Source organism: Kogia breviceps, chromosome 7, assembly GCF_026419965.1.
Source record: "Kogia breviceps isolate mKogBre1 chromosome 7, mKogBre1 haplotype 1, whole genome shotgun sequence".
In the NCBI taxonomy this organism is placed as follows: domain Eukaryota; kingdom Metazoa; phylum Chordata; class Mammalia; order Artiodactyla; family Physeteridae; genus Kogia; species Kogia breviceps.
Genome location: NC_081316.1, coordinates 72657735 through 72670112, shown reverse-complemented (window position 1 = coordinate 72670112; position 12378 = coordinate 72657735). Strand labels below are relative to the sequence as shown.

Below are 12378 nucleotides of genomic sequence, written 5' to 3'. Positions count from 1 at the left end.
TGAAATTCTTATACTAACCAAGAACCTTCTTAGCTAGTGCTGTCTTGGGCACAAGGGGAGAATTCAGTCAGTGGGACAGGCAGCTCTTCCTGTCCTATGCCAAAAGTTGCATGGATAATCCAGAATCCTAGATTCCTCATAAAATTTTACTTTTGTTTCTAGAATGAAGTTAGTGTGCATACTTAATCAGATATAAACATTATCTTGTGTTCTTTCCTAGAACTTTATATTCTAACAACCTGGCTGGGAGTAAGATAGAAAAGGCAGTGGTTAACCTAGGAGACTGGTTAAATAAATGAGGTTTCCTATTAATGCATTCAATTTCCAAATTAAGTCAGTTAACTAGTCAAAGTCATTTTTGAGAGTTTACTGGGATTACTTTTCTAAGGTCAGTAGTATCAGAGCCCTTTCATTTTATTTTCATTTTCAGGCCAGCACTGATGCTACCATATCTCCTTGTCTTACTGTTTGCCTAGCCCAGTGCTCAGCGCTAGGGAGGCACTTAGGGAAGTTTTGGATGGATGGTGGATGGTGGATGGATAGAAGGGAAGTAGGATGGAAACATGCCCTAACCAGTCATCTTATGTGGGGAGCTCAGGGGTACTCTTGACTTGAAGTCAGGAGACCCAATTTGAAACAAAATCTCTGTTCTTAATTTGCTGTGACCTCAGGTACATCATTTGTACTTAAAAAGCTTCTTTTTGAAAAATCTGTACAATAGAAAATAACTGGCTTCCTGGGAGGATTAAGTGCAATATTATCTATGAAAATGCCTGGCAGTAGGTTCTCAATATATGTTTAGTGAATCTGAATATAATTACAACCAGTCTACTCCTTTTCTCTGCTTAAAAAAAAATTTTTTTTATTGAAGTAATATAGTTGGTTTACAATGTTGTGTTAATTACTGCTGTACAACACAGTTATTCAGTTATATACACACACACACACACACACACACACACACACACACACACACACACATACACATTCTTTTTATATATATATTCTTTTCCATTATGGTTTATCACAGGATACTGACTATAGTTCTCTGTGCTATACAGTAAGACCTTGTTGTTTATCCATTCTGTATATAAAAGCTTACATCTGCTAACCCCAACCTCCCACTCCATCCCTCCCCCAACCCCTTCCCCCTTGGCAACCACCAGTCTGTTCTCTATGTCCATGATTCTGTTTCATAGATAGGTTCATTTGAGTCATATTTTAGATTCCACATATAAGTGATATCATATTATATTTCTCTTTCTCTTTCTGACTTACTTCACTTAGTATTGTAATTTCTAGTTGCATCCATGTTGCTTCAAATGGCATTGTTTCATTCGTCTTTATGGCTGAGTAGTATTCCATTGTGTATATGAACCACATCTTCTTTATCCATTCATCTATCAGTGGACATGTAGGTTGTTTCCATGTCTTGGCTATTGTGAATAATGCTGCTATGAACATAGGGGTGCATGTATCTTTTTGAATTATAGTTTTGTCTGGTTACATGCCCAGGAATGGGATTGCTGGATCATATGGTAATTCTATTTTTAGTTTTCTGAGGAACCTGCATACTGTTTTCCACAGTGGCTATACCAACATACACTCCCACCCACAGTGTAGGAGGGTTCCCTTTTCTCTACACCCTCTCCAGCATTTGTTATCTGCAGGCTTTTTAATAATGGCCATTATGGTTGACAACCAGAGTACTCTTAACCATCTGTTCTAAAGGAAGTATATAGTACTGTAGGAAATACCAAAGAGCTGATAATCTCTCTAGGGTGATTGAACTCAATTTAGGAAATCAAGATTTTTTCCTTCAATAGATTAACCTTTGTAATTATGTTTTACTTTGGCCAGTGTTAAATTTTTACATCTTTTTAGACTATACCCACTAATGCCAGTTGGGAGTAGCTGAACCTGACTATTTGGGAAAGTTAGCCTGTAATAGCATGTTTATATTTTATGCCATAAATTTAGTGGATGAGAACATTTAATAATTATTAAACATATAACTTAAAATATTTTGTTCCTCTTATTTGCAGAGTGTCACTACATAGCCAGCAAAATCTCATGACTGTCTCAAACCTTGGTGTCATATTTGGTCCGACTCTAATGAGAGCACAGGAAGAAACTGTGGCTGCCATGATGAATATTAAATTTCAGAATATTGTGGTTGAAATTCTGATAGAGCACTATGAAAAGGTAGACTGAATTTTCATGTGGAAGTATAAAATTTTATCTGGCTTCTAAGAAGAAATTTTGCATTTGTATCATCTATTGTCCTCACATTGTGATCCCAGATTCCTATTTGGTGTCAGTCTTGTAAATTTTGTATAAATTACTTCTTCATGAGGACTTCGATTGTCTTTTTTTCTTGTTCAGTTTTTAAGTGCTTCTCAAAATCCTCTAAGTAAATGATTTCCTTTCTTTTGACAGTATTTACTTGTCAAGATTTTCTTCTTTAGTATTTATATAATTAGTTTTTTACTCATACTCAGAAAATAGAATCATTTTGTGGTTAAGTCTATTTTAACCTTTTTAAGCTTTTTGGAATTAGACTCTCCTTATACAGCAGAGCTAATATTTTAGATAAAACTAAAGAAAATAATCAGGGAACAGTCTTGAAACCCTCTCTAGATCCAATCCCTAAGGAGGCTTTCTTTAAAAGAGTGAGATCTTAGAATAACTATAAAAGTGAGAAATTGGGAGAGCCAAGTTGATTGGATTATTAAGCAAACTCAGCCACTGAAGGTCTAAACATTGTGATCCATTTATGTCTGATCTAGTCCTTGTGAGAGGATGGCAGCACCTCTCTCCTTCCCCAGTTCCTTTCTAGTGCCTGTAGAAGGATATCCTTGGTACCTAGCTAAGACTGTAAGCTCTCTTAAAACCCAAGAGTCCACGGCTGCATCCTATAGCTGTGCTCAGACCTCTGCCTGCAGCTTGTCATATTCTTGACAGTTCAGGGCCAACAGCATGCCAGCACCTTCTCCTGAGAAGCAAGGGGCTGCTCAGCTGGGAAATGGTACAAAATGAGCCTCTTCCCCTCAGGTTATGTTCAGCATGAAGGTGAAAGAGAATATCATAGTAAAAAGAATCAGTGTGTCTTGACATAGACATTTGTTAATATTTGACACATTTCTTAAAATTATTGGAAAATCTGAATTTCACTGTTGGGGAATGGGGAAGAATAAAAAAGAAACCCCAGAGGAAGCATTACTCAGTGTAAATGGAAAAGTTATAAATGCTCTAGGATATTTATTTGTTGTATCAAGCATCTCTTGCCATGCAATTGATGAAGTAACGTATAGTTCTAAGATTATATAATAGCTCTCAAAGCCAATTTTATGACGAAAATGTCAATTTCACCTTTTTATTGACCTTGGTCCATTTTTCTTCTATGTAGATTTTTCATACTGCCCCAGACCCAAGCATCCCTCTCCCTCAGCCTCAGTCTCGATCTGGATCCCGAAGGACACGTGCAATCTGCCTCTCCACAGGCTCCCGGAAGCCCAGAGGGAGGTATACCCCGTGCTTGGCAGAACCCGATAGTAAGTGTACTGGCCTCAGGGAGATGCCTTCTTCATTAATTCGGCTTTATCACACCTTATTAGTACTTAGGTAGAAATAGAAGATATTCTTACTGGTGCTGTCGTCCCCAACACCTGCCCCCACCCCACCACATTACATAGTCTCTGTCAGTATAGTTGGAAGGCACCTTGGACAGGCAAATTCATTCCTGCTACAAAGGGAAAAAATAGTTTGCGCAACGCCCTTTTTCTCTGTAACGGTGATTAAGTACATTGGGTGCTACTTCATAGCAGGTTTTGTCCTGTTGTCAAAGTCATAGAGAAGAAAGCAAGAGAAAGCCTGGCTGAGGCAGTCATTTTCTTTCTTCCTTTCACATTATGTTCTTAAAGCATCATCTCTTGGTTATCAAAGGGTCTGAAACAGAGGGAAAAGAAATAAAAAGAGAATCTACACCACACATTATCGCTAACTTACTATTCTGAGCCAAGCCCCACCATAAGGTGGGTGGCAGCTTGAGCCCAAAGCATGTGTTAAACTGTGGCCATTTTCATTTTATTTTTGACTCCCCACACTCCCAATTTTCCCCACAATCAGTGTTTAATTTTTAATTTAGATCTACTATTTGAATACTTTATTATAGTTTCTCTGATTTTTTTCTTATACCGTACTTGTAGAAACATTAAAAAATACAGCCAGTTAAAATAGCCAGTTTTCTTATGTGGCTACATTCTCAACAGAAAAAGGAGAAAAATCCTTTCTTTAAAAATTGTGAGGAGCTTATAACTTGCAGGTGACTGTTAATGGTGCCTTTGAATGAAGGAGGACTCAGATACCATTGTAACTCAGAATCACCTAAGATCAGAAAAGTAAAAGAAGGGAGACATATGTCTCAGCATTTCCGCCTTCCATTGGTTTCTTTAATATCATCAAGAAATCTTATTTCTCGTACTTGTGAGTCCTTTTTCAGAAGCAAATTTTGTCTGAATTCAAGTCAGCCCACTAATGCTTCAAGAAATAACATTATTTCACACAGGCATGGCACATATAAAAGCTCCCTTGAATAGTATTGAAAAAAGTGTTCACCAAGTTCAAATGCATATTTTAAAGCATTTCTCCAGAACTGAGGAAGAGTCCTGCATAGCATGTAAAGGCCTATCACTTCAGTGGGGTCAGGTGGCCACGGAGCACGTGAGAGCTGGAGAACAGAAGGGTTTGGGGGTGCCGGTTTCAACAGAGAGCTGCTGTTCTTTTCTCTCCCACCCCTGCCCCTGCTCAGGCGACTCCTATAGCAGCAGCCCGGACAGCACACCCATGGGAAGCATTGAGTCACTTTCCTCTCACTCCTCTGAACAAAACAGCACGACAAAGTCCGCTTCCTGCCCTCCCAGGGAGAAATCTGGAGGGATTCCTTGGATTGCATCCCCATCACCTTCCAATGGACAGAAAAGTCTTGGTCTCTGGACAACTAGTCCTGAGTCAAGTTCTAGAGAAGATGCAACCAAAACAGATGCAGAATCAGATTGCCAGAGTGTCACTTCGGTCGCTAGTCCAGGGGATGTGTCCCCACCCATAGACCTGGCCAAGAAAGGGCCTTATGGGCTTTCAGGACTGAAAAGAGCCTCAGCTTCCTCTCTCAGATCCATCTCTGCAGCGGAAGGTAAGCCAGCATGGAGCCTGTGCAGGATGTCATTGTCCCTGTGTCACCTGCTGGATTGTTCAGCATGGTTAAGGAGGGAAAAATTAATAGTGAAGGGGCAGACAATGCTTAACTGCTTTGTTCCTGAGCTAGGATTTTTAAAACTCCTGTATGCTGTGACATTTTTCCTGGATGTTTCCATCTCTATGATTTGATGGCTTTGTAATTACGGTAGACTGTGATCTCCCAGAGTGATGGGCTGCTGTGCTCAAAGAACATTCTGTCCCTTCTCATTTGGGCTCAGAGAAAAATGCCTCCTTTTGTTATGCGCATGGACTGTGTTATGGCTCTTATTTTGTCTAATAGCACCTTGCCTGTTTTCTTGGGCTTTCTTTTTAGGAAACAAGAGCTACAGTGGATCCATTCAAAGCTTAACTTCCATAGGTTCCAAAGAGATGCCCAAAGCCTCGCCAAACCCAGACCTGCCTCCCAAAATGTGCAGGAAGTTAAGGCTAGACGCTGCCTCCAGCAATGGTTACCAGCGACCCGGCTCCGTGTAAGTGAGAGAGCCTTCGTTTGCTATCTGTGGTGCCTCCCAGGGGTATACCGGGGCTGAGTGTGTGCAAAAGAACCCTTAGGGTTCCCACAGCCAAATGCTCATCTGTGGAGTGGGTGCCATCAACTTCTGCAGGACCCTGTCCTCTTTTACAAGTGATGTGAAAGTTAGTACGCTTAGGATATACATATAACATCTCATGGGGAGACTCTTCAGGCACTTTCCTTAGACGCAGAGCTATGGCTTAATTTAAAGACATGAAAACAGATGTATAATATAGTGGTTTGGGGTTTTGAAGCTAGACACCTTTCTGTAAAAGCTAAACATCCACCACTCAGCTGTGGGGACTGCCCATATCCTTGCTCCTCCCTCTCTTTGTTAGAAATATAGCTGCTTTCTATCTGGTGAGGGTTGGTTTTCTCTCCTCTCCATCGTATGTCTCCCCTACCTGCGTACTCACTGATTTAAACAACTCCGAGAGGACAGGGAACATGAAAGGCAAGAGGGAGTGCTTCTCATTGAAAGAACTGACCCAGAGGTGTTTAAAAGGCCGAGAGGGTAGGGCGTATGGATGAGAACAGAAAGGGGGCAAAGAGGAGAAAATGAGAAACTGGAAAAGCAAGTCAGAGAATCCAAAGAGGAAAGCTTTTCTCCCCTTCATTTTATTTTCCTGACTTTTGCTGAGCTTTTCCAAATGCTGTATGAGCTATTACTGAGCATCCTTGCATATTCTTATTTCTTTTAAGGTCCACAGTGTCCTTCTGCAGTAGGTAGTATACATCTTGTTTTAGAGATGATTAGAACTAGTACTGGAAAGTTAAGGTCCACACACAACTCAGCTACTAAGTGGCAGAGCTGGGATTGTAACCCAGGGTTCTCCAACTTGAGTCTGTGCTATTTCTCTTATGCCATGCCCATTTTTAATATGGTGGCATTCCTGACATTTTAATTATTCATTGTAAGTCCAGTAAGGCATTCTACTAAGCCTGTTTCCATAGGAACGGCATCTTAAATTTATTAGTACATCCCTTTCTTTGACAAGAACCTTTGATTTCAGAGTGCGTTTCACATATGTTATCTCTCATGTTCAGAAATCCAGCTACCACAGTATAGGCAGATATATTAGTAACTCTGTCTGCTCTAGTTCTGGTGTGTATAGTACTAGCCCTTAAGGGAAATTAAATTTTAAGTCAAATATGTCAAGGAAGATGGGAGAATATAAACTCTATCCTTTGTGGGGGAAAGAGAAGAGCTTCTATTTTGTGATTTTTACTGATAAAGTAGAAATTAAAATGTAGAGACTGTATGTTCTGGATTTAGGTGTAAAATGATCCTTCAGATTATCAAATGGCTCAGCTCTGGGAAAAAAGTTTGTCATTTAAAGAAATAAGATAGTTTTTAAATAGCTAGTTTAAAAGATCATTCGAAGAATTTTATATTCTTTTCTAGCAAATATAGGAATTTTTCTAATTATCTAGGGTACCTTAGTTTTGATTCTTTTCACTCTCTACCCAATAGTCTCACTTTTCAAATAGATGCCTTTCCCTCATCATGATTTGAAACAAATTTTTTTATTGGTCATGTTTTCAGAGTTCTCTCTTTTCACTTTATAGGAACTGTGTTGAAATATTTTAAAAATACATGAAGCAATTTTAGAATTAGTTTTGTCTTAGCTATCAGAACACAAAACAATTCTTCTTTTATCTTATTGATGTGACTCTTCCCTTGTGGCTCCACGGGAGTCAATAAAAAAGTGTTCCTTTCTTTCTGCTCCCAGGGTTTTCTCAGGTACAAAAAATGCAAACAGTAAGATCCCCAGAGGAAGTAGCTATAGGTTTATTACTGTCTGTACTCGGTGAGCTAGAGACTAGATCTAAAAATTTCTTCTACATTAAATCTTAAAACAATTAAAATTCAGGTCAAATTTGGGGGACAAATGTTAACTAATTTTTCTATTTGGGTTAACTGATAACCCTGAATTTCGCTTTGAGCTGCATGACTTTCTAATGGATTTTAATGAAACTTGTATTTTAAAATTATTTTTCAGTGTGGCAGCAAAGGCCCAACTGTTTGAAAACGTTGGTTCACTCAAGTCAGTTTCTTCTGGGCGGTAAGTTCTCAAAACTCTTCAAGTAAAAGCATAAAATAGTGGTGACATTGTTGCCTTGTGTTGACATGGCAGGTCATCTTTGACAGCTCTGCCCCTCAGGTCTGCATATGGTCAAATCCACCTCCTCTGTCTTCACGGGGAACTAGTCATGACCATATACAGCATTTAGCATGTCAAAATGTTACAGCTGTGCCTTGTTCGCTAAAACCTTCACAAAGGAAGGGTTCTAAACAAAGAGGTTTTCTGAAAGAGAAAAGTTGCCGTAATCCTTTGCATACCAAAGACTCCTTTGATAACAGTTAGTTTGTGGAAATTTTTCAAATGTGTGTTTTTGACTTGTAAAAGTTAATAGAACTTTTTTTCTGGAAGAAGCTTCATGAACATGCATTAAAGACTGTGCTTATTCTTAGTGGCCACTATGGTGCTTAGAGCTGATTGCCCCAGGCAGCTCTGGTGTTTGAGTGCAGTACTTCATTCAGGGTTTCCAGATTTTACCTTCCGCTCCATTGTCAAAAGGACAAGAATTGTTATATCTTGCTGCTCTTCGTGTGCTTGCTTTTAAGGTACCTGCTTCCTCTTCTCTCGGTCCAAATTGATTCTTCTCATCTGCAGTGGACTTTGGGTTTTAATTTTGAATATGTCTAAACTGACGGAATTTCTTAGTATTTTGCTATTTATGATTTTTTTCTTTTTTTTTTTTTAACCATCAGCAACTAGTATAGGTTGGAAGTATTCAGTGAATGCTTGTTGAAAGAGAATGTAAAGGAGAACACTTTGAAGGACAAACCTTGATTTTTTTTTTTTTTTTTGGATGTACTGAAGAAATTTTGAGCTTCCCATATCCAGCTAATTGAGTCTGTGAAGGAAAGGAATCACATAGAATTGAAGTATTACTGTGTAGTTCTTTTAGAAGTTATTCAAACATAGAATTTTTATTGACCGTATAAAATTATGTGAACTTTCTCAGCAAACATTTTTTAAGCACCTACACGATATTGGGCTTTGTCCTAGTTACTAGGAATAACAGTAACCTTCAAACTCTTTTTTTCCAGAGCTTAGCAAGGGTGCTCCTGTGTTAGTGTTTTTTAACTCCGCAGAGTAGAGCTGCTTTGGTATCTTACTAGGACGATGGTCAATGCCTTGGATTTATATAGCAAATCCCAGCGTACTTGCATGTATCTTACCTCTGTCTGTAGCATCTTCACCTTCTTCCTTTTTATCAAGGCATGGTGAAAACTAAGCACTGTGCATGTCAGAGCAAACCTGATCTCTCTGAAGCTTTCAATACTGTTAGGCCTTAGTGTAAGGGATTTAACTTTGCTGCTTCTGTCTGTCTTGCTAAATGATTGAATTGCTCCACTAGATGGAGCCCTTTTATTAGGAAGCTCTAAACAATCTTAAGAACTCAAGTACTGGAATCAGAGATAATCTTTTAAGAGCTTTAAGACAGCAAGATATTAATTAAGTAAATCAGTATATGACAGTAAATTAATTACTCTGTTATACAATAAGCTTAGTCAGATGTTCAACAATCAACCTATGCATTTACAGTATGCTTTTACATTCCAAATACTCTAAATCCACTTCTAATAGTTATAGGCATAAACTTAGAGTTCACTCAATGATACATTGAAGGTTAAGTCTTCTCTGTCCGTCAGTGCCCAGCACTTGTGGACAGTGTCATAACTTTTCACCTGCCCTTTTATTTTGCTTAACTTTGTCTGCCTTCATCAATTTAGGTAAAACGGTTACCTGTTGCGGTCTTCAAGGGGTGATCTTATGTGGGAGTATCCCCATACAGACTGTGTTTGCCCAATGCCTTTGGTGAAAGAGCTGGATTTGATGTAGATGCAAGTCACATCTTTTCTCAGGGTGTGCAGACAGCTGTCACCTTGGTAGGGGTTGTGGCTGGTGCTGAAGGGACTAGAGCCTGCACAGGACGTGAGGCATGGCTTTGCCTCTGCTTAGAGACTGTCACTGTCCTACCGGGGACAGGGTCTGATCCCACGTTGCTGGAGCAGAAGCCCTGAAGGTATGGCCTGAACTGGCTCTGTTCCCTTTAAGTGTGTGTTTTCCCTCTCCCTGCAGCAGGACCCTTGCCCCAGAGGGGGAACTGCTAAAGCAGGTGGGGCCCATGCAGGCTCTCAGCTCGTGTCAGCTGCAGACAGAGGTCCGATGCACTGCCTGTGCAGGTGCCCATGGCTCTGCTCAGACACAGCCTCTGGTGCAAGACACCTTCATCCCTCACAGCCAATCACTGCCCCGACCTCTGCTCCCCTACCGTGTCATAGAACTGTTCCGCAAGGCAGGCAGGACACGCACGGACTCTCTGTGTGTATGGGGGACTATCACACACACACAGAGTGTGGAGTGGCCACCGTCAGAGATCTGAGTCACTTCTGATGCACTGATTGAGTAGGTGCCACCAATGGCTGCCGCTGCCCCACCCAGTCTCTGCCCTGGCACCGGGTCACCTCTGCATCCCACAGTCAAGTCGTCTCCCCAGTCCTTGCTGTCCCAGGTCCAGTGCTGCACTGTGATGTGGAGTCTGTGGGGCTGGAGCATTGGCTGGGCTTGAGCTGGGATGGATGTGGTGAGGCAGCTGCCAGAAACCCAGCAGCCGCTAGGATCGACCTCTCTCCGCCCTGCCGGGGGAAAAGCCAGTGTGCATGTGCTCTTCCCAAGAGGAATCCAGGCTTCCCACAGCCCTCCTGTTGGTACCACTGGCCCTCCAACCAGCCAAGGGCTCTTTTCTCCCCCACATAGGCCCTCAGGACTGGGGCACCCAACCTGGGGCTTGTATCGCTCACTTCCCAGGATAGGTCTCTGCCTGTCTAATCTCTCTTTTCCTCTGAGTTCCCTCCCCAGGGATACATATCCTGATCCAAATGCTTCTCTCCCCTTCCTACTCAATTCCATGTGTATCTTTCTTACAGCCTTGGTTGTACAGGAGTCCTCCTGCCAGTTTCCAATTCGTTTTCAGTGAGAATTATTCCACATGTAGATGTATTTTGGATGTGTTCATGGGTGGAGGTGAGGTCCATGTCCTCTTACTCTGCCATCTTGGTCTGAATTCTGGGAAATCCATTTTCTTTATCTATAAAATGAAGGTCACAATTCTGTTTCTGACAAATTGTTGTCATTGTACAAAGTGATATATTTGAAGTACATGGTAAATTCTCCATAGATGGTCTCTACAATAATAACTAATATTGTTATAATTATTATTATTGAAACTGCTTGCTTAAGATCATCAAGCCTCTAATTAATATGTGTTTGGTATTTGAACATTAACTCTTAACAGTCATTTGAAATCCTTTTGTACCATTAAATATAACTAAACAACAGAAGTTGACGGTATTTCCCTTACTAACCTCCTACAATGCCTATTTTGCTTTCCTTCTAGGGAACTTAGAATACTCTTGAATTGGACCTCAAAGAATGATAGAACTGGTAGTGGGTGGTAGAGGCACTAGCCACATTTGGGAAAGAGACCAGTTGGGAGATTTTAGTGAATAGTCTGAAGCAACAGAAAAATAACACCTCTGGATTCACTGCAGGCTCTGAGAGTCATTGAGCAAAGAGGTGATGCACTTGATCAGATCATTCAAGTGGCTTTTCAAGGAGGTTGTTGAAGGGAAGAGAACCATTTAAGGTGGAACTGGTGATATTTAAAAGACCTTAATTAGGGCATTAACAAAAGCATGAAAAACTGTAAGGAGAATTTTATGGCTAGAACTAGGATTGAGCAACTGCTTTGCTACTGGGAATGAGACAGGTAAAGAAGGTTCCAAGTCTTCAAGACTGACTGTCAGAAAGAGTGATTGTTAATTTAGCTTCTGAGCTTAGTTCATGAGAGTATGTAGAGGGGCAAGGAACATTTTGGCCCCAGTGTTTGAGGAGCCTGAGGACCATTGAGAGACAGTTGGAAACGTGCAGCTGGAACCAGGAGAGAGCATGAAGTTTGATGCCAGAAACTTCTGCACAGCAGTTATACTGTATAGATGAAGGTGTGCTTACCCAGCGAAGGGGCTTACTGAGGGAAAAGGTAAAGTGGCTGGGCATTGGTCTTTGAGGAATGGTTTCATTTAAGGGTCAGGCAAAGAAGAAGGTGGAGGAATGATCCCGAGGAGAAAGCAAGGTCAGTGTGGTAGAAGCTACCAAAAAGTCAAGGAGCTCATGAGAGGAGGGCACTGGTTTTAACCTCTAAGACATCACTGGAAATCTTTAAGAAATCAGGTTCAGTGGAGTGGGAGGGACCCCTCTGCAAGGGAACTTAACCTGCCAGACTTGTTAAAATGAATATTCCTGAATTTGCCACAGACTCTGTAAACCATAGTATCTGAGACTGAGGCCCGGAGAATATGTATTTTTGACAACTTCCCCAAGTGATTCTTAGGTACAAAAAAAAGTTTGAGAACCACTGGAATAGAGAAGAATGTCATGGTACTCAGCGTGACCCTAAGCAGACATTGGTTATTTTATACTTGTTTCTCTTAACCTGTAAAATGCTTTCAAGAGCCAAATGTCACTAGGCTCTGT

The 12378-nt window shown here is 40.8% G+C and overlaps 1 protein-coding gene across 1 annotated transcript in view; it reads left to right on the top strand.

Moving 5' to 3' along the window:
• ARHGAP42 (Rho GTPase activating protein 42) overlaps window positions 1-12378 on the top strand; it is a 289337-nt gene that overhangs the window by 265710 nt on the left and 11249 nt on the right. Inside the window, exons 18-22 of the mRNA XM_059070720.2 lie at window positions 2046-2205; window positions 3410-3554; window positions 4811-5191; window positions 5570-5726; window positions 7774-7836. Of these exons, the coding sequence (XP_058926703.1) occupies window positions 2046-2205; window positions 3410-3554; window positions 4811-5191; window positions 5570-5726; window positions 7774-7836 (906 nt within the window). The remainder of the gene's footprint in view (window positions 1-2045; window positions 2206-3409; window positions 3555-4810; window positions 5192-5569; window positions 5727-7773; window positions 7837-12378) is intronic.